Below are 22,762 nucleotides of genomic sequence, written 5' to 3'. Positions count from 1 at the left end.
GGAAAGGACAGGTGATTAAAATTTCAAAGCTTTATAAATACTCTGACTCCTCAAACCTTGTCCCAACAATCAGCAGCTATGTGCTCCTCTGAACAGCTGTCTAGCACCATGAAAACTAAAATGACCGATGCCCACAAATCAGGACAAGGATATAAGAAGACAGGAAAGAGTTTTGAGGTGGCTGTTTCCTTAGTTCGTAATGTAATTAAGAAATGGCAATGTCAAGTTGAGGTTTGGAAGACCAAGAAAAGTTTCAGAGAGAGCTGCTCGTAGGATTGTTAGAACGGCAAATCAAAACCTTTGTTTGACTGCAAAAGACCTGCGGGAAGATTTATGACCTTCATGGAAGAGTCATTAGAATAACACCTTGTACGTTTCCTCACCACAAGATTCAGCAGCAGAAGTTTTCAAAGGAACATCCAAACAAGCCTGATGCTTTTTGGAACAAGTCCTGTGGACGGATGAAGTTAAAATAGAACTTCTTGGATGCAATGAGCAAAGGTATGTTTGGAGAAAAAAAGGGAACACCTGTCCAACTGTTAAACGCACAGGTGGATCGATCATGCTTTGGGAACATTTCACAGGTAGAGGGAAGAATGGATTCAGTCAATTCCAGCAAATTGTGTAGGCAAACATCACAGCATCTGTAAAAAAAAAAAGGTGAAGATGAAAAGAGAGGATGGTTTCTACAACAGGACAATGATCCTCAACATACCTCAAGATTCACAATGGACTGCCTCAAGAGGCGCAAGCTGAAGGTTTGGCCATGGCCCGCCCTCACTGTCCCCCAACCTAAACATCGTTGAAAATCTGTGGCTAGACCTCAGAAGAGCAGTGCATGCAAGACAGGTCATAAATCTCCCTGAACTAGGAGCCTTTTACAATGAAGAATAGGTGAAAATACCCCAACAAGAACTGAAAGACTCTTAGCAGGATGCAAAGAGCGTTTAGACGCTGTGATACTTCCCAAAAGGGTCGCTACTAACTACTGACCATGATGAGTGCCCAAACTTTTGCCTCAGGCCCTTTTCCTTTTTTGTTATTTTGAAACTGTAAAAGGTTGAAATTAAAGAGTAGTCTTGCTTCAAATATTAGATGTGGCTTTTGGAAATCAGTTTGTCTTCTACTTACTTAACTTTTCACAGTAAAGGAAATTTTGATCAGGGGTGGCCAAACTATTGCATGCCACTGTAAATGTACCAATGTGCTGTGATTTCTCTTTTGCAAATTGAGTTCTTTAGAATTCTGCCATGTTTCATGTGGCGAAGAGGTGTCCACAAGGTAGAGAGAGAGAGGACAAATGAGCCATTAGTCAAATAACCAGGCATGCAAATTGTCATGGATAAAATTACAGGTGCGAGCTGCTGTGCACAGGAGAGACACCCATATCCAGCAGGTAAGTGTTTTCAGTTTTATTATCGGGACATATCTGTTACATAAACATGAGTTTATTTATCATTTAAAAACATATGTCAGAGTCAGTTTTGTTTATAAAGCCCTCGGTGAGGCATAGGATCACCTGTGTTTATAGCTCTAGCTCCAACTTTTTAATGAGGAAAAAATGGATGAAACCCCACTTTCACAGACTCATATACACATTTCAAAATCTAAAAATATAACCCCAAAAAAAGACAATTATATATACAGAAATGCAAGCTGTGTCCCATGTCTTCTTTGTAAGACTCCTCTGCTTTTTTATTTTCAGGTAACTGATCTTCAGAAAACAAAGGGATAAATGGCCAACGATTCCTCAAGCTTCGAAGGGTTCATTTTTATTTTTACCGGCTCAGTGGACCACATGATAAGCATTCCCGTGAACTGCTGGGCTCTATGGCTGATTGTCTCTGGGAAGCGGAGTCTCATTGAAACTGAACTTTTAACTCTCAACCTGCTAAGCACGGAAATTGTGTGTTCCGTGTGTTTTTTTCTTTCAGTGCTCCGAATATTTTCTGACGCTCTTATAGACTTTTATCGGGCTGTGGCTGTGGTGGAAAGAGCTCTGTTCCAGTGCCACATCTGTGTCGATCGCTACTTGGCGGTTGTTCATCCTGTGGTGTTCATCAGGTAACTAAAATTATATTGACTTACATCTAGGAAGTGCATTAACCTTGTTAAAATGAGAAAGTTCAGTCACCAGAAGAAAATGTTGGGATTGTACCACAAACTGAGTATTTTAAGACAAAAAAGTCATTTTTCATAACAACTAGTCCATACCCACTGAGTGCACAGTTGCCCACGTACAGTTTCACATGGTGTGTGTTTGGGATACAGGTCATAGGAAATTGCAGATTAAACAGTCAACTGAACCCATTTAGTAGAGCAATGTATTCAGACAGTTTTTGTGAATTTGATAGTACGATTGCTTTATCTTACTATATAATGACGAAAACTCTGTCTACCAAGTTTAGTAAAAATCGATATGGCGGTTAGGCCTAGATAAGAAATTAGCTCTCTAGTGCCCCCATTTTGTTTGATGGGGTCAATAATGGAGGGGTCCCCTCAGATTATGTGTGGTCATATGCCTACAAAGTTGCGTGGTGATCAGTGAAACCCTTGAGATGTTATTTATGTGATGAGCCACGCCCTCCTCAATATTCATTGCCTTATAGAATCGGTACTTCCTAATCCTTTAGGAAGTACCGTTAGCTTAGATATTTTCCTTGTTCCCAGTAAGTGCATCCTCAATTTGTGTTGCACTTGTATTTGCATGTACTGTATAAACGCTACTTTACAGCCTGAGTGCTCTGGGTGTGGCCTCAGGATCAGTCGCTGCGAGGTGACCTGTACAACCACATTCCTCTACTGGTGACTACAGAACAGTTTGATAAGGTCCTGATAAGCTTGATGGTAGTTGCTGTATTCCTGATGTTGGGTAACTAACTGGTTTTCTTCTTATGATTCAGATACAAAAAAATAAGGGATAGGGGCGCCTGCCTTGCTGCTGTTTGGCTGATTGTCATATGTAAGCAAAGAGAAATTAAGAGTTATTCACAAACATACCATATACTATGATCAGGATCCTGTAGACAGTTTTCATTGCTTTCCTTTTGCTTATCTCCAGGGTCTGGACTCTCCTATGTCTTCTTACCAGGGAATGTTACTACATTTTTAGTTTGTTCATTGGCTGTACTGGCTCCTGCCCTCTTCATTGAACTCTTCTGCAGTCTATCCATTCTCAGGATCCTGAGAAGACCTGGTCCAGGAAATAAAGAGGCTCAAGAGAAGAAGGACAGAAACCAGCAGAAGAAGAGAGCTATCAGGATCATCTGTGTTTTGCTGGTTATGCTAGTTTTTAATCTGGTTCCGTTCATTGTATTGCCGTCGGTCAATGGACTAACTCAAATTGATTTGTTGACCATAGCGTTCACGCTTTCCACTGCTGGAAGTTCAGCACAGGGTTTTTTATATCTCAGCAGGTCTGGGAAGCTGCCATGTAAGGGCAAACGCTAAAGCCATATTCTGTTTTCTGTTTGTGTTCCTTGCTTCATGTTACTCACTCATGTTTAATCTGCTTCCTGTTTTATTTTGTAGATTCTCTCCTCATGTGTCGTGTCTGGTTTTACTTCCTGTCTTTGTGTGTTTTCCCGCCTGTTTTCTGTCACACTTGTCTCATTAGTCCTTTACTGTTTCATGAGACTTCCCTTCACACCTGTTCTGTATTAGTCTTGTCTGCTCCACCCTTGTTGTTCTCTATTAGTTTTCAGTATGGTTTTTGTTCTGCTTTCGTTTGGACTTTGAGTTGCCTGCCTGTACTGGATGTTTTCAATCAGCTACATTAAAGCTTGTTTTTTGTTAGAAACTCAGACTGTCTGTTGGTCTGCATTTGGGTCCTCCTCTGAACTGACACGTGACAATAGCAGCTAACAATGGATGTGTGATTTACAAGATTTGTAGTTCTCTTTGTATAAGGATGGAATGGAAATACTGTATATTTCAATGGAAATGTTGTAGTTCAAGACAATATGTCACCTCTCCTTTAGTTCTTGGAAGTCTAATAATAATAAAAGTCTCACAGATTAAAGAGTTATAACGTCACTCATGTAATTACATTACATTTGTCAGGTTGGCCAGGAACGAGACAATAAAAGAGTGAGAATGGTTTTCTAATACGTTCGGCATACCAACTTCAACAGGTGGTATTATGTCAATATTGTTTTTACAAAAAAATGAACACAGCTTTAAGTCCAAATTTGAGGTACTCAACATATTTCCATTTCAGGCGTCTGTATTCTTCTAGTTTTCATTTTGGAGGGAAATGTACTTTCTACATCATTACTACAAGTTAAAGTGACAGTAGCCAGAAGAAAATGTTGGCATTGTAAGTTTCTGTAAATCATGGATATGTTTTATTTACTGGATACATTGAAACTTTTTTTTTTTTAACAAACAATACAACAACACGACAGCAACAGTCGTCAAGACAAAAAGGAAAAACACAAGAGATAGGCAGTAAAATAAAATACCGCAACACCCAATACATTGGGGCCGAGGCAAATCGTTAAGGAGCATAGCAGTCACAGTCACAGGTATATTCACAGAAAATATTTCCGATAACTGACAGGCAACATTCTTCCAGAAGACAGTAACGGGGGGGGCACTCCCAGAACATATATATGAACGTACCAGCGGCACCTCGAGAGCAAAGTGTACAATGAAAGACGGTCACAAGACCCATCGCGTGGAGCCTTCTTGGGGTGAGATAGGTCCGGTGGACATAGTTCAAGTTAATCTGTTGGTGATTTGGATTGTGAGGTCAACAGGATGTTGGACCATCCTGAGTCCCAGTCCACATCTTGGTTCAGTTTTGGCACATCTTTCCTCCATGTCCTGTTCAGGGGGAGGTCCTTGTGAGAGGACTTTAATAGAAGGGCATAAAAGGTAAAGACAAAGCCCCTGGAAGTGCCTCTGCTTGTGATGAGTTTATGGAAGGGATGCTGATCCAGTGGCCGATTCCATGGGACCCCATGGGCCCTAAGGGCTGCTCTCAATTGTAAATAAAAAAAGAAAGAGGAACCTGGTAAATTGTAGTGATGTCTCAGATCCTGAAAAGAGCGAAGACCTGTGTTATTAAAAATATCTCTCAGAGTGTGAACACCCTTCCTTTCCCACTGGGGGAAAGTTATTGGTCTTCGTCCTATTAAATATTGGATAATCTAAATGCCACGAACACTGGATAGCACCAAGTTTCTAGGGGTTCCACCAAATTTGGATAACGTGTGATGAGTGGGCTGAATTTGAGTTGACATTGCCTTATGAAGTTGTTCGTAAAAATGACATCCTGAAGTCTGAAGGGGGAGACCAGCTCCTCCTCCAGGTCATGCCAAGATACGGTGGCCCAGGGGGTCTGGATACATTGAAACTTGACATTTGACATTTACGCAACACTGTGTGTGTGTTAATGTGGTTAGATTTAGGCAGGCACAAAAGCAACTTGGTTACACTTAGGAAAAGATCATACCTGGGTTAAAATACCCAGTTTGCCAAATCCCAACAGGAAAAGCAGCAATGTCACGGAAGAAACAACCTGTCTTTGTTCCTAAAAGCAGCTGGAAACTTAGTGTCAGGTTGTTACCAAACACCCATATTTGGTGCCTTAGAAGCTGCTGGAAACACAGCAATGATTCGCTAAATCACAGCTGGTGTTGTTGTTTGTTGGTCTTGAACAGTGGTCTGCAGCTTGGCAGGGGTCTTACCTAGCAGATGTTGAAATTTGAAGCCTTGTCACGACCCTACTTATAGACTTATTTGTCATATTTTTTCACAAATACATTCTTCAACTGTATCTCTTCATATCTAATTTGTGTACATGCATCAGTTAAGTCATTTTGGCCTGGCTTAGAAGAGCAGAGAGGCGTGTCGGTGCGTTGCACCTGTCTAGCAGGTTGGATTGGATGAACTTTGTGGGGGGTGGGGGGTGGGGAGGGAGGGATCAGCAGGACAATGACAGAGGGGAGGAGGGAAAAAGGAAAAGAATGTGACAAGTGAAAAGCAGTCACAGATATTAACATGAGGAGGAAAGACTGCAGAGAGGGAGAGAGACTGAAGTGTTGGAAATACGCTGCATCTGTTTACTGACACAGAAATAATCTCTGGGATCACTTCAGGCCTCAGAACAGGTAAGGCATATTTATCACACTGGAATTTTTTTTTCAGGAATCTGTGTCTCACATGTTGTCTTTTATCATGTTATGAAGTTCTGTTTCTACAGTGTCTGCATAGTGTCTACTCCATCCTGATGTCTGTGGTATATTTGCAATAAATAAAAAGGTTTTCTACACTGTTATCTCAACGTAAGTCTGTGAGATAGCAGACAATAGTATGTATAAGCACTGGTACTTGATGCTCCATCATTATCAGTAGGAAAGTCCATGTTCTTGTGAGGACACACAGGTTCAAGTACCACAGTGTTTGTTATAGTTTTGTTAGAGTGTGTGAAAGAATGTGAAAAGCCATTTAATGGGTGCTGTTGGATAAGCAGACATTGTAGAAAGTGTAGATTACACCTATTACTGACCCACCTCTTGTTCCTACAGAGGCTGAATACACTTACTTTGAACAAAAGCATCTGCTAAATGGATGTAATGCTAATGTGTTGGGAAAGAATGGCAGATAATACAGGTGTAGGCACCAGTCACTTTTATCAATAGTGTTTGGGGCCTGTTTACATTGCAGCTTTACAGTTTCACCCAGCAGAACTCAACCCATGACTGATTTCTCAACATGTAACAATGTACTGAATGGTGCTGTTGACAGGTGACGTAGAGCCGCGTTGTATAACACCTGAGACATGAGAACCGAGGAACAAGTTTAAATATGTGTCTAAGATGTGACCATAAACAGAAGAGCAGGGAGAATACCGGCCAGCGGACAGACGGGAAAGGCTCAGTTTGGTCTTTTCCTGGAACGTTTGCTGAAAGACACTTGACTCAGCCACCCCTCTCACATTTTATGTTTGAGCGGTTGAAAGGAGACGCATTGATTGATGCTAAGAGGCTTTTTTTTTCCACTACGTGAATGCACTTCACATTTCTAAACGGAAAAAATTTAAGATAAAGTTAAACACCTTGAGGGCTGACAGGAAGCCATGCTCTCTCATCACTGCCTATTCTGTGGTGATTCAACTGAATATTTTGAGGTTTAGAAGGGACGAAGAAGTTCAGTCACCAGAAGAAAATGTAGGAATTGTACATTTCTGTAAATCACAAATACGCTACATTTGCAAGTTTCATACGCATCATATCAATGTTTCTAAAATGACACAGTATATGAGCTGACTTTGCCATCAGGAGGTGAAGAGGAAGGTGGATGTGACACACTGGCCAAGCTGCAGATTTCTGTTTAAGGCCAACAAACAACAAAAACCATTGTGTTTTAGTGAGTCATTGCTGTGTTTCCTGTGGCTTTTTAGCCCCTAAATGTGAATGTTTTTTAAGCAGCATGTCGCTGTTTTTCCGTCGGGGATTGCGCATGAAAAAGCAGTTGTTTTTTACAAAGACATTATTGTGATGCCAGTGTGGATTTTAACACCAACACCGGGTACTCTGAGCCAAAACATGATCATTTTCCAGCCCTAACCAAGTGTTTTTTTTCCACTGAAAAAAGAAACTATTTGTTTTAACTTAAAAACACAAGTGTCCAGGCTGCCTTAGATTATCAAGTTGACTGAATCTGAGAAGGCACGTTGAATGATTACAAAATTACCTGAACTTGTCTTCTCAAATTCAGTCAACTTAAAATTTTAATGCAGCCTGAACACTACCTTTTTTAAGTTAAAACAAATAGGTTATTTTTTACAGTGTGTGCCTAAACCTAACTACACATTAACCACATGGAAACATAAAGAAACGTAAAGTCATCTCATCTGATGCATGATAACGTACAAATGTAGCATAGCCATGGTTCGCGGAAACATACAATGCCAACACTTATCCGGCAATGGTGAAAATGACTCAACATAAAGATGGAAGTATCTACATTTTAAGTTTAATTTTAAAATATGACATTAGCAACAGACTGTATATATTAACTGTGTCAAATATGGGGGATTGGAAAAGTTGGTATGTTGGTAAAAGTAAACGTGACTTAGTGCAATGGAAACAGATCAAGCGAATACACAATGACATACAGTCAACATGTCACTATTGCATAGACCACTGCAAGCTCTCTTTGACGTCTCTGTTAACATCCTTATTTGTAATTTTAGTTGTTAAAAATTTGCTGTTTCCATCATCTAGTTACATCTCGATTATTACATCCATTGTTTTCCTTCATTTGAGGTTTGACTGGTGCTCTTTCACACCACTTTGTTGCACCCTTTTTTTACACTTTTTAAGTTTAATTAAGAACAAAATATTTTAGGTTTAGTGTTTGGGTCAGCTAACTCTAACCCAGATCAGGTCATGTAAAAGTGAATGAAAACTAACAAGAAAAATGGAAGTGATAGAAATGTATAAACTTGCTTCCCGGTGACGATGCTGCCGATGAGTTTATGTAACCAGTATGGATGAAATCTTGATCCAAAGCTTTGACGCACATGGCTCCATAACTATAAATACCTAATGTCATGAGAGAAACACACAATCAACAGTGTCTCATTTCCTTTCTGTTTCAACTAAGATCATTATGCTCAGGTTGTTTACTGCATACCTCACTCCTTTGGCTGCAGCTCGCCAATAAGAAACTGGCACTACCTGTATTGCAGCTGCTTGTGTGTGCTTGTTTCCGTTCCTCAGGTATAGAGAGCTGCTAATGAGCTCCTTCCATTCTTTAAATCTATCCAGGATTAGTTCTCAGTTAATTATAATTTGTGCGTGTGTTTGTGTGTGTCTGCTATTTCCTAGAAACGTAGTGCGGACAATGAGAGAGACAGACAAGCATAATTAAACTAATCGGCAATTACACTGCTTACTAAGTGTATGACTCAGCATTTTAGCTGCTAAATAAACAACCGATTGTGCATAACTGTGGCTGACGCCTATGCTACCATGAAATAATGTGTTCATATGATCTCCCAAGTCAGTACAAAGTTGAGTAGTTAAAAATGATGGTGAAAATGAATAAAGACTTAACAATTCAAGGAAGTAAAGCTGCAGAATCCAAGATATCCTGACTTTTAGTTCCCAAAGTGGGTCAAACTCCCAAAAATATTTAATCTTACATTTCTCATAACACAGCTTGCCTCTGTGCGCAGTTTACATGTTCTCCCCGTGTCAGCGTGGGTTTTCTCCAGGTACTCCAGCTTCCTCCCACAGTCCAAAAACATGCAGGTTAATTGGTGACTCTAAATTGTCCCTCAGTGTGAATGGTTGTCTGTCTCTATGTGTCAGCCCTGCGATAGTCTGGTGACCTGTCCAGGGTGTATTACAGAAAATGAATGAATGAATATATATATATTTCAAAAAGAAAAATAGACATTATAATAAAATAAAAAGCCCCAGATGCCGACTCAGAACTTTTACGTATACGTACAAGTAGTAATAGTACAGTGTAAAAATACTTTGTCAAAAGGAAAAGTCCTGCATTCACTGTGTTACTCCAGTGTAAGTATTAGCATCAAAATATACTTCATGTACCAAAAGTAAAAGTACTTATTAGATGATCCATTTCAGAGCCATGCTGGGTTGTAATTACTGGTGCATTAATGCATCACTTTGATGTTACAGCTGGTGAAGGTGGAGCTCATCTCACTATATAATGACGAAAACTCTGTCTGTGTGTCTGTTCCACGTTTTTCTCCTCACTGACTCGGTCAATCCATGTGAATTTTGGCACAGTGGTAGAGGGCGCTAGAGAGCTAATTTCTTATCTAGGCCGAACCGCCATATTTTTAATCAGCTATGTAGAACAGGACGCCTCAAGGTGACTGGAGAAATTTAACTCTAATTGGCAACTGGGTGGCGCTGTAACAACAGATGCTTAAAAATGCTTAAAAATGGCTAAAATGCAACCAATCGCTGTGGCTCCCCCTGTGGACCAATGTTGTTGTTTTTTTTTCTTCTAATTTTTGGTATGGTATGATACGGTATGCTGTACTCAATGGGTATGGACTAGTTATAATGACTGAAAAACTGCTCTGTAGTTTCATCTATAATAATTCATGACCATTTATTAGTTGATTATGCTATATTTTGAGTTATTAATTTGAGACTTTAAAATAAAAGCAGAAAAATAAATGTAGTGGAGTAAAAAGTAAAATATTTTCCTCGAACTTTTGCTTAATTACAGTATTAATGTACTTTGTTATGTTTCACTACTGTTAACATGAATACATTCATACATTTTTCCAACTTTAGTACATATATTTTTCATGATAGCAGTTGCAAAGTATTCTGTTTTTACTCAATACTAATAACTAACAACTACAAATATTTCTAACATCACAACTCATAATTAATCAGAGGTCTGGGCAAAGCCCCCAATGTCTTCAAATCCTCGAAACGCCCCTGATCCACACCCTTAGTTTGTAATGTCTGTTTAAAAAATGCAGCCTGGTGACATCACTTTGACATCAGCAGGGTGATTTTTTTTACTTGACAAAGCTCCTCCAAAGACACAGAGGAAACTATACACGACTAATCTTCATGTGTGATATCAGGTTGTAGAATGTTAAGTATTGTGAAGTATATGTTGCTAATTGCTTTTCTTCTTCAACAAGCGGATAAACTTGCAGCTTGTTAACACCTGAAACCAGCTGCCTTCCAGCTATGAGATTCAGTTTACAGCACTGATGACGATGCTACGACAGATGTCAGAATTAAGTATAAGCTGTGTCTGTAGAGAGGGAACATTTTGCTTTGACTCTCCCCTCCAAACAACTTACAGTTTAGTAGAGTAACTGAAGCTGTGCTTGAGAAGAGTATTACTGTAATACGCCAGTGGCAAATAAAAAGACAAAGTGATACTCTATCTGTTGTGTTGTATTTAGGCAGTGTTAAACAGTAAAGCTGGCATCTTTCTCATTCCATGAAAAGACTTCTAGTACTCCCCTATCCAGTATGTGGCACTCTCTTAAAAAATTTCTTACAAGTATGTCGTTTATTAAATTGTTTTTGAAAAGGTTCAGTAGTTTCCTAAAACCTGTGGTCACTGTAGTTTTTGGTGTTCAAGTTAGTATCTGGTGCAGCAGGAAGGTGTATGTGGAGTTGAATCGAGATAAACTACAGTGTGTGTGTTCATGATCAAGAACATGTCAGCCACTACAACAGTGTGGCTCACTGATGTGTGTTTAATAGTTTAGTTCTATGCCACAGAGGTGTAAGATATAATCAGTATATCAATACTCATTAGTAGACACACTCATTGTTGGTTTGCATCTGTTATTAGTAAGAAGAATATAGAATTTTACTAGACTTGTCTTTTAAGGTTGCCGTTTGATATTTACGGCCACAGAACAAACAGGAAATGTGGATGACTTTCAGGTTTTGAGTTTGTTTTCATATTTAACATTTTATTGATGAAGTTACATTCAACAGGATGAGCTGAAATGTTCTCGCCAAGCCGGAATATCCAGATCTTGTATAACTACTCACGTGTAGGGTTTTAGTGTCAGTGTGGGTGTGTTTGAGTGCAACATGCACACATTCATTCAGACGGACTCACATTCTACCTGCATACAGACAGGGGTCAAACTGAAGCAGTTCATGGGTAAGGATAGAGGTAAGATTAGTTTTGATTGTTTGGCTGTTGATTCATAGCAGACCTAATGACACCCTAATGATACTCTGGATAAAGAGTATCATTGCCAATGATGATATGACTGATTATTTAACTCTGTATTAGAGTGTCAGTATGTGAGCCAGATAAAGAAGAAGAAGAGGCTATACTTTATTAACCCCTGAGGGGAAATTCAATTTTTTCACTCTGTTGTCATGTACACACAGGCCTGAAATACACACACACGCACAAACAGGATCTATACATGCATTAAATGGCGAGATGTCAGGGTGAAGGGGCAGCCTTGGACAGGCACCCTGAGCAGTTGGGGGTTTGCTTGGCAGGGCGTGGGAGGCGAGCCCGGCACCTCTCCAGCTACCAGTCCATGCTTCGTGTTTGGTCTGTACCCGGACTTGAACTGGTGACCCCCTTGTTCCCTAGCCAAGTCCCTATGGACTGAGCTATTGCCGCACACTGAGATGATTTCGTATCAGTCCTATGATTATTGGGTCAGAAGGAGAATATATAAAAAGCTTGGGCACACAGGGAATAAAGAGAGTGGAAATTAGACATTAGGAAATTAGTGCCAATGTAGGGAGCCAGTAAAGCTGCAAAGAAAGTAGCACACATCTTACTTTCACATTAAACTGCCAAAATCACTAACTATAGCTAACAGCACCAGTATAGATGACAGGACGCAATTCTTCCAACACCCATGAGGTCACCCTAGTTGCCATGCAACCAGTAGATTTCTACAAGGTGTCATTCCTTACCTGACAGACGCCTGTTTGACACAATAGTGTTCGGAGGCCACACACATTTTTTCTGAGGGGGGCTGCACTTTGAGCAACTATGCACAATAATAACCATTATGTAACCCAAAGTCAGGACATGTCTGCTCATGAAAAATATATTTTTTCATTGCTTTTAGCACCACAAGAGTGCAGGAAAAAAATCTCAGAGGTAAATATCACAAACCTGGACAAATCACACAAAACTTATCAGCATGTTAAGGATGGTTAATGGACTTGGACTTGTGTAGCACCTTTCTCGCTCCAACCACTTAAAACAGTTGTCACATTCACCCGTTCCCGCACACATTTATACACTGGTGCCTGAGGCTATCATATGAGGTGTCAGCTGCTAGGATCAGTATAAACAAACACACACACTCACACATCGATTGCACGGCTACCAGGAACAACTTGGGATTCAGTATCTTGTCCAAGTTGACATACAGCCTGGAGGAGCCGGGTATTGAACCACTGATCTTCTGATAAGTGGACGACCTGAGAAACATCCTGAGCCACAGCCGCAGCACTAGAAAAAAGAGTCACTGAAAGAATTGATTTAGGTGAACTGACTTAATTTGAATTTTGCTTTAAAACTCTTAACGCCACAGCAAAACAGCGGGTGTGCTGCAAAAGGGTACAAGTGAGGAAGATGAAGTATAAACCTGCAAGTCAAGTTTTAAGGTTTAGATGATGAACCTGACTTTGATTTTTACCTGAATCCTCTGCATCGATACTGTCAGTGATTGATTGGGTAATCAGCTGAGGCCTTGGTAAATCTACACTCATGCAGATTGTGAGTGTAGACTGAAAGCGAGGCCTTTTCCCGTATGTGTAAATCTGGCTTCACAGTATTTCACATTACCATAGGAACCTGTTTGAGCTGTTTCTGACGATGCCTGCAAGTAAGGAACAGTAGATTCATATCTTTCACAGCAAAGACACAACAACTAGCAGATCACAAAAAAAGGGCAAAGGGGATCAAGAATATAATTTATCATTATAGTTTTACTGTATATATCATGAATGACGTATTTCTGTCTAATGGCAGCACTGTCTCTCATACAGCTTAACAGTGGATGGCAATGGCGCTGCCTGCAGCCTTTCTGTCTGAAGACCAGTTCACCTGCTCCATCTGTCTGGATGTGTTCAGGAACCCAGTCTCAACACCATGTGGCCACAGCTTCTGCCAGGCCTGCATCTCTTCCTACTGGGATGGACCAGGAGGAGGAGTTGGAGCAGGGGGAAGGGGCGCCAAGTCCTACCAGTGTCCCCTCTGCAAGGAGTCCTTCCGCAAGCGACCAGAGCTCCATATCAACCGAACCCTGAAGGAAATCACCGAACGGTTCAAGGAGATGGCCAACTCCGGGGTGCCATGGGATGGAAGAGATGGAGGAGGAGTAGAGAATCCAAACTCACATCTGCACCATCATCATCACCTGGCCCTGACATCGTCATCATCACCCCAGAGGCTGGGGGAGATGCCAGAGACAGTCTTGGCTGAGATGATGACTCGTTTTCAGATGCTGTCAACTCCTGTCCTTCACCCCCAAAGCCCCGGTTCAGTCAGTGCTCATCAGTCCTTCCAGGCGCAGAACCATGAGCCCCATGACCCACCTCCGCCCTACTCACCTCCACCGTACTCACCTCCCCGCAGGTGCGAAACTACATACGCTCTTAGACTACATTAAAATGGGTTTCATTCAGCTTCATCTTTAATGCTCCACTAAGAAAGGACATTACTAAAAACCCAAGTATGGGGAGTGTGTAAACGTTGCATAATAACAGCTTTAATGAAACACAAAGCAAAAAAGCAAACATGCAGTGACAGAGACAAGTGGAATGTGGGATCATTAAATCATTAAATAAAAAGGGTTCATCCGCACAGTAGGTTTTGGCCTGTTAGTGGCATGAGTAGAAGGTCAAGGACTAAACAACAACATTGAGACTTGTCCTGTGGGGATCATTAAAATTCATCGCAAATTAGATTTTTGTCACTTGTTAATCTGTGGTACAGAGTTTTGATTTTAATTACCGAGTTACTTGATATTTAGTATCGTTTTTGATACTCATATTGTAGTACTCGAGATTGATCTTGGCTCCGAGACAAATTTTTGAAGGTCTCAGTCTTATCTCCGACTGGACTGCATTTTTAGTTGCTCCTGTCTCAGTCTCAGACAAAAAGGACTCTGGATTTGCAAGTTGCTTTTTAAAAAAGATGGCAGCAATCAGCAACATAGCTTTTAGGTTAGCAGCATTGCAGCAAACATGTTGCAAAAGACAAAGCAGAGCACTGACAGCTTGAATACACCACCATGATTAAAAGGGGGTGTAAGATATTAGTTACAGTGAGAGGAGTTGGTCACACGAGACTCTACTTGCCTGAAAAATGACTGAAATGATTAATCGGTTATCAAAATCGTTGCTGATTAATTTTCCTTTCCTTTGTTGTAATGTTACGACAGGTACACACTGAGTGGCTCCATTGATTCTCCCCCGAATCTGCCTCTTTGCCCCGCCCACATGAGAGGTCTCGAGTTCTTCTGCCGTACCGACAACACCTGTGTCTGCTGCACCTGTGTGGAGACAGCGGAGCACCGAGGACACAATATCATCCCTGCCAAGAGAGAGTGGCACATCAAGAAGGTTTGTGTGTGTGTGTGTGTGTGTGTGTGTGTCAGTCAGTTAGGGAGAGTTGTCTAAAGGCCCTGACACACCAAGCCAACAACAACACCCTTGCTTTTGCGGTGTGTCACTCACTGTTGGCACTAGTCGGCCCTTGGTGTTAAATCTGCAGTGGAGTTGTCAGTGCGAGAGATCACTGTTGATTGGCAGTTTAGCTCGGTGCATGTGGGAAAGGAAACAAATGACTAATGTCAAGAGGGCATGAGACTGAAACAAATGAGTTACTTCCTCTCACACATGCGCAGAATGTACGTGCTGCTTGGCCATTGGCTAGAGTCTTTGTGGTGTGTTCAAGTGCAACCTTTTGACCAAAACACAGGCAACATGAGGCGATGCAGTCGGCCTTCATCGCCACTAGTGTTTTTTTATGTTGGTTTGGTGTGTCAGGGCTTTAACTGGGGACAACCTTATGTTTACACTGTAACTGTATTATTGAAAGACATATTGTTTCATTGAGGTCATATTAAAGACAAAAACACTGGTGACTTTGGCATCGTAATAGAAAACATGAATTTGACTCAGTGACAATGAAAATAAACAGGCTGAAAGCAACAACAAGACAGAAATAATTTGTAAGATACCATAACTACATGAATAAAGGATAGGTTAAGGCACATTATATATGGAGCATGTGCAATAATGCAAAGAGCATCAAAAGGCGTGTTTGCACTCAACGACCTATTTGAAGGATGTTACTGACCATCTTAAACTCTCCTTTTCTTGCAGCCATGGAAATTCTTATTCAAAAAAAGCTTGTGTTTCCCACATATTTGTGTTTGCATATACTGCATAGGTGTATCTGGTGTAGAATATGTGACAAGCACCAGGCTTCAGGGTCAGGATAAGGCTAGTTGTCACACAGTGAGGTTAATACTGACCAAATGTGTGTGTGTTTTCTGTCTTCTCCAGTCCCAGTTAGGTATTGCAGAGGTGGAGCTGAAGGATCAAATCTGTGAGAGAGAGAGGAAAGTGGAGGAAATACAGAACTCTTTACGAGAGATACAGGTGCGTTTTCAGTCTGTGTCAAGGTGGGTTCTTCTTCACGTTTAGCTCTGGTCTAAAACTGTGGATACATTTAAGAATTAGCACCAATTAGAACTAATTCCCACCAGACTGACAACTGCGGGGGAGTTCACTCACTTAGGACGGACATATTTAAAAAACAGATAATGTTAAAATCCAGATATATCTGGAAGTATGAGTTTGTGCACAGGTGCCGGAGCAGTCTTCAGTAATGTGGGACTGCTTTTTGGTTCTGTATAAGCTTTTAAAAGTGTTTTATAGAATGTGTGTATATAACTAACCTCCCAAAAATTATGGGTTGAAGCATTTTTGGAAAATGTACAAAAGGTCAAACAAACTGTCACTTCTCCTTTCTTGCATCTTGTTGTGTGTGCACTTAATTTGGCATTTTTCAACTTTTGGCTCCCCCATGTGGTAGTATCTAAGAAGACACTGTGGCAGGGGGGAAAACACAGTTTTCACAAATTCTGTCCTCAAACAAAACCTATTTTATTTCAGTGTGTTATTGTTTTGGAGGTGTTGTGCATCTATAGTTATAACAAAGGATTTTTTTGAGGGACAAAGAGAAACAGCCTGCACCACAATCACATCATTAATATGGTAATGTAGTGGAGTGGAATCCCATCCCAGGGATTTCGCATATTTGTCTTTGAGTGTGTCTCATTTTCTCATACAGAAGTGTGAAATTATATAAAAAAAAAATATATAATTTCACATTGGGATCAGTTGCACCACCTTTGCCAGTTTGCACTATATACTGTAAATAATATTGTGCATACTGGCAAATGTGTAGCTACAAAATTCCAGGCCTCCTGATAATAGTTTGCATCTTCCCTTACATAAATAGACATTTCCAAATTTTTGAAAATGCAAACATTTTTTTTTTTTTTAAAAAAGAGCTTAAAATTTCATCAGAATGCAGGAAATGAAGTGTTCCCCTCCAATGTTGAATTGAAACCTATGCCCTTGCCCCCAAGGCAGCACTTTTTATTGATTTGTCCCACACAACTACATATACATACTATAAACAAAACTACACCACAGTCACATGACTCCAACTTCGTCGCCACATTGAGGCTGTAAAGCTGTGCTTGGCGTGATGACATTCTGTACTCTCATTTAGCCACTTGTTACCCTAATAAAAAAAAAACACGTAAAAGCTTCAAAACTCATCAGTAGGGTATTTACTGACATATTATACGTTGTACAACAAAACATGAAAGTATCTAAAGCATGTGTTAACCACAGACTTTATTTCAGGCGTCTAACCCATTAAAATCTATTTTATAAAAAACATTGACTTCAAGGCGAGGGAACTGTAAGTGCAAAAGTGCCAACTCATTTCCAGGTTTTAGGATTCCTGCACCACTCTGTTGTGAAAATGAACCTGGGGATGTTATGGGACTGGTGGATTTCAAACCAGTAGCGGGGAAGGGCAAACAAAAGCAAGGTTGTAACAAGTTATTTTTGGGGTGTTCTTGTGATATTAATGCTGAAATTTCATCAGTTATTCATTACACTACTTGTTAGTGGGAAAAGTAGTATTATTACTGTTATTGGTAACACATTACTGCCGAACACTGTCCCCTGCACACTCTTTATCAGTGGTTTCTGCCATAGTAAAGGGTCTTCCAGTCTACTCCATCGTTTGCTCATGAGCTTATAGAAGTTGCCAAACACAAACTTCCAGTGGGTGCCTTTAAACACCTCACCCCTCCTGCTGTTCATCTTCTATCCAGGCCGCTGCTGAGAGAGAGACAGAGGGAGCTGTTTGTGTGTTTACAAAGCTGATCTCCAGTTTGGAGCGCTGCCAAGCTGAAGTCTTGGAGGTAAATAACACTGACACAGGGAGTGTGGAGAGAATCTTCTATCAATATCTCAAAGCCTTTTCTGTTTTCATAGAAATAAAAGTAGTTCTCTTACCATTATTAACAGTATTAACTGAGCTCCATGGCATCTGTTATTCCCAGGTGTTAGAGATGACTCGGCGGGCGGCTGAGCACAAAGCCAAAGGCCTGCTGAGAGAGCTGGAGGAGGAGCTAACTGAGCTGAGAAAGAGGAGAACAACACTGAGTGAGCTGGCTCTGTCTGAAGACTGCATGTTCTTTCTCAAGGTATGCTAACCCTTTAGGAAAATAGTTCTTTTTTTTCTTTCTTCTTAAGGAAATGTGTGGGAAAAGTGATGTTTTAAATATAACAAGTTCAAATTTAGAATGCATTTATTTTTTTTAATTCATATGATGGTTTTTTTGCCCAATAAAATGTGTCCCTACTTTTCCAGGGAGGCTGAGTTTTGGGAAAATACACTCCTTGTACATTTTACAAAATTGTGTTTTTCATTTGGCTTGGACTCGAATACTAGAATATAATTGGTAGGAAACACTTTTATCTGTTCAGGAAATTATTTTCATTACGGACCAAGTAGTGGGTAATGGAGGGTTACTTTGTGTCAGTACAAAAATGTCCCAACTGACCCCTCTCTCCCCTACCCATACTCCAATTTGAGAAACTATGTGTTACATGGTTAACATGGAGAACTCTTCAAGTGATCTACCAGCAGATAGAGACATTTGAAGATCATTTTCCTCATCATGATGTTCACCAACAAGACAGTCTCAAAAAGCTGATGCATTTCTTTACATCTGTTGAAGCCACGTCTGTTTTTGACGTTTCTTCCCTCTGCAGACATTCTCTGCCCTGTCCACCCCTCCACAAGCTAAGGACTGGTCCAATGTCTCTGTGGTGTCTGAGCTGACCTCAGGGGTGATCCTCCGGACTGTCAATCAAATGATGGAGCGCTTTCAGGAAGAGATGCAGAAACTGCCAGAAGTCTGTAAGTGTTCGTTTAGACCAAGAGTACAACTGGATTGTCAAGTACAGACGTTGAATTTAAGAGAAACTGAAACTGCAACTCTGGCGTTGCAAGACAGTGTCTTATTTTTGTTACTGTGGCACAGGACTGAAAATATCCCATGTTTTTTTTGTTCTGGAAGCTCTACTATGTTTCTTGGCTCTTTGATTCAGAGCTTAGAGTATAGGAGTAAATTAAAGGAAATGTTCTTTTCCCTTATTAACAGGCCAGCGATCTTTGGCTGTACCCAGGTCCAACCCAAGTAAGATTCTGATCAGCTAATAGCACAAAATGTGATTTCGTTCATTTTTTTATCCTGTTCAATTCAATGAATCAATATAAAATGTGGCAAAATAAAAAAGAAAGTAAGTATATTTATACTCTTTTGTTTGCAGAGGTAAGGAGGGTTCAGGAATATGCAGGTAAGGGTTTTTTTCTGTATAGCTTGTTGTCACTTTCACTCAGTTGTCATATGTGGTGTTATTTTTAATCACCAACCATCACTCTCTTTCTCAATCTGTCAGCCGACATCACTTTAGACCCCAACACAGCCCACCCACGTCTCATCATCTCAGCGGATGGGAAGCAGGTGCACTGTGGCGAACGCCATCAGACGGTACCCGACAACCCTGAGCGCTTTGACCGGGTGGTGTGTGTGTTAGCCAGCCAGGGCTTCAACTCAGGACGGCATTACTGGGAGGTAAGTGAGCCTCAGTGTGAAGCTGTGTACAAGTCAGTGGCAGAGGGCACGTGTGTGAAAGCCAACCAGCCTCAAAGCTTAATTCCGAGTCAGCAAGCTTTAAGGAGTGATTCACCCAAAAACAATATACATTGTATAAATTCTTCACCTCCCAAGGCTCTCTGTGGTCCCAGAAAAAGTTTTCCATCGAGTGGAATTAAGGAGAGTGGAGCGCCCCAAAAAATTAAAGCATATCAGTGCAAACAGACTTTGACTGAGGCTGAATTATAGACAGCAAAAACAGCTCGAAAATGTCTGAAAAATCTTGTGAAAATTATTGTGCAGTATTATCCAGGTGTCTGAATTTGTTGTGTGCATGTCCACAAATGTCCACAATTATCCAGTCTTATGCTCAGTGCTTCCCAAACACAGTCTGGCTTTGAAGAGAGCATAGATAAGTTTCACTTCTAGTTCAGTTTTAAATGGTAAGGTTTGCACTCTCTGCAGTAACTGTACAATGCTGCCCTCTTCTAGGTGGAGGTGGGAGGTAAGACTGACTGGGACCTGGGAGTAGCGAGCCGGTCCGTCAATCGGAAGGGCAAAATCACCGTAAGCCCTGCCAATGGCTACTGGTTCCTCAGCCTGCGGGATCGGACCGACTACGCCTTTCGGACAGAGCCCTCAACCAGCCTGACAGTCAACCTCAGACCCTCCCGGATCGGAATCTTTGTGGACTGCGATAAGGGACTGGTGTCCTTCTACAACGTGGAAGCCAGATTGCTCATCTATACATTCACAGATATTTTTTCTGACACCATCCATCCATTCTTCAGCCCCTGTACTAACAAATCAGGACGGAATGAGGCTCCGCTAATCATTTGCCCTATTGCAACATGGGAATGAAATGAGCTTGAGGACGTCTTCACTAATGAGGAATGCTTCCACATGCTTTCATGTATATTTAAAGAAGACTGAGTTGCACAAACACACCACTGGAACAGACCACATCTGTGGTGTGGTTGTTTTATGCGCCAATAGCAACACTGTTAGACTGATGTTAGCAGTAGCCGCTTGAAACAAGGTTCCCTGTACATCTTCCAGCAGCATATGGCTAAATCAGGTGCAAGGACTGATTATTTTACAGGCTTTAAATGTGCAGACTAATGTTTCAACATCTCTGTGTCTTCACCACAGTCAAAGGTGGTCGTAAGCACCTGTTTAACTTTGGTGGCACCATTGTCAGTCGACACATTCTGCACTGACTCCTGCAGAAGTCTGGGGGGAATTTCCCTGAGGATACATTTTGACAAACTTAGCAGCTAAACTGACCATTTTAAGGCATTTTGAATCAAAAACCGAGATCAGGGGTTCTGAAAATGTTGATGACTGAGTGCCGTGTAGGGAGCCAGCATATAATGAAGGGCCACACAGGAGAAGTGCACACACTATCACTTTTCTATTACTTTTTTTAATGATGTTTTATGAATTTGTTTTTATGACACACTTTACTGTGACTTTATTAATGATTTAAATGAGTTTCTTATGGCATACTGTACTATGACCTATTTCTATAATGTTTTTATGACATGTTCTCACTTACCAAAAACTCTAGCAGTTGACAATGATACAAGCTACACAAATATCATGTTACATCCTAGTTTTCCACTTTTTAATACATTTGAAAGTCATGAAATAAAGACAGTAGGGTGTTTGATATTGATTGTACCTTCCACAGCAGTCAAGCAATGGCTCCTGCTGGGGTACGGCAACACCACTAGTACACACAACTGACATAACTGCAGTACTCTGTGATATTAGAACTGGAAGTAGTTGCAATTTGTTACGTTTATTTATGATTATGATAACATCCACTAATGATTATGTCATATGGGTGATTGCCTTTTGGAGCATAGTAAATTCTATTCTTTAATTATCAATAAATTCGGGGTGACATTTTGAACAAGTCTGTGTATTCATACACATCCATGATGAGAATCTCCCGTTCCACCACATCCCAAAGGTGCTCTATTGGACTGAGATCTGGTGACTGTGGAGGCCATTGGAGTACAGTGAACTCATTGTCATGTTCAAGAAACCAGTTTGAGATGATTTGAGCTTTGTGACATGGTGCGTTATCCTGCTGGAAGTAGCCATCAGAAGATGGGTACACTGTGCTCATAAAGGGATGGACACGGTCAGCAGCAATACTCAGGTAGGCTGTGGTGTTTAAACCATGCTCAGTTGGTACTAAGGGGCCCAAAGTGTGCCAAGAAAATATCCCCCACACCATTACACCACCAGCAGCAGCCTGAACTGTTGATACAAGGCAGGATGGAGCCATGCTTTCATTCTGACCCTACCATCTGAATGTGGCAGCAGAAATCCGGACTCATCAGACCAGGCAACGTTTTTCCAATCTTCTATTGTCCAGTTTTGGTGAGCCCGTGTGAACTGTAGCCTCAGTTTCCTGTTGTTAGCTGACAGGAGTGGCACCTGGTGTGGTCTTCTGCTGCTGTAGCCCATCTGCTTCAAGGTTGGACATGTTGTTGGTTCAGAGATGGTCTTCTGCAGACCTTGGTTGGAACCAGTGGTTATTTGAGTTACTGTTGCCTTTCTATCACCTTGAACCAGTCTGGCCAGCAGAATGAAGCGTGCACCTACTGCTGGCTCACTGAGCACCACTGAGCTAGCTAAGGAGGACTCCATTAATGTTTACATCTCACGCTGGCATGATCACGAGCCTTTCGTCCATGAGTAGATACAAGCCTCCTTCTATGCAGTGATACAGTTAGCAGGTGTAGTTCAGCAGAGAGAAAATAGTTCCTATGTGAAACTGCTCACAATAAGGTCTGTGGATTATCTTGAGTTACCGGGTCATGATTTCTGGAAGCGATATGACAGTTGTAAGGAATTTAACACATCATATTTATCTTCATAAGCTGTTGAGTAATATTACGTGAAACCATTTTACCAACAGTACTGACTAAATAAACATTTAGTTTAAAAAATATGATGTCACCTGGGTTGATGAGAAGGATAAGGAGACATAAGAGGCACCTATGTAATATAAATTTAGTTAAA

General features: G+C 40.9%; 1 protein-coding gene across 1 annotated transcript; it reads left to right on the top strand.

The window, feature by feature from the left end:
* The first annotated feature begins 5,995 nt into the window (after window positions 1-5,995).
* Window positions 5,996-21,644, top strand: btr01 (bloodthirsty-related gene family, member 1). Its single transcript, XM_049572052.1, has 11 exons — window positions 5,996-6,116; window positions 13,512-14,100; window positions 14,909-15,089; window positions 16,038-16,133; window positions 17,891-17,980; window positions 18,122-18,265; window positions 18,837-18,984; window positions 19,229-19,264; window positions 19,398-19,424; window positions 19,527-19,702; window positions 20,216-21,644. The coding sequence occupies exons 2-11, from the start codon at window positions 13,523-13,525 to the stop codon at window positions 20,582-20,584; spliced, it is 1,845 nt and encodes a 614-aa protein (XP_049428009.1). The 5' UTR covers window positions 5,996-6,116; window positions 13,512-13,522; the 3' UTR covers window positions 20,585-21,644.
* The last annotated feature ends 1,118 nt before the right edge of the window (window positions 21,645-22,762 follow it).

The sequence above is a fragment of the Epinephelus fuscoguttatus genome, linkage group LG3 (genome assembly GCF_011397635.1).
Source record: "Epinephelus fuscoguttatus linkage group LG3, E.fuscoguttatus.final_Chr_v1".
Taxonomy (NCBI): domain Eukaryota; kingdom Metazoa; phylum Chordata; class Actinopteri; order Perciformes; family Serranidae; genus Epinephelus; species Epinephelus fuscoguttatus.
The sequence above is the reverse complement of the archived record's forward strand: the minus strand, read 5'-3'. Positions and strand labels throughout refer to the sequence as shown.

What these genes read in the sequence shown, in the direction of transcription:
- btr01 (XM_049572052.1), top strand. Translation starts at nt 13,523, where the DNA reads ATGGCAATGGCGCTGCCTGCAGCCTTTCTGTCTGAAGACCAGTTCACC. An exon ending in ACTGCATGTTCTTTCTCAAG is followed by an intron (nt 18,266 to 18,836) that starts GTATGCTAACCC and finishes TTCCCTCTGCAG; the next exon opens with ACATTCTCTGCCCTGTCCAC. An exon ending in GAGGGTTCAGGAATATGCAG is followed by an intron (nt 19,425 to 19,526) that starts GTAAGGGTTTTT and finishes TCAATCTGTCAG; the next exon opens with CCGACATCACTTTAGACCCC.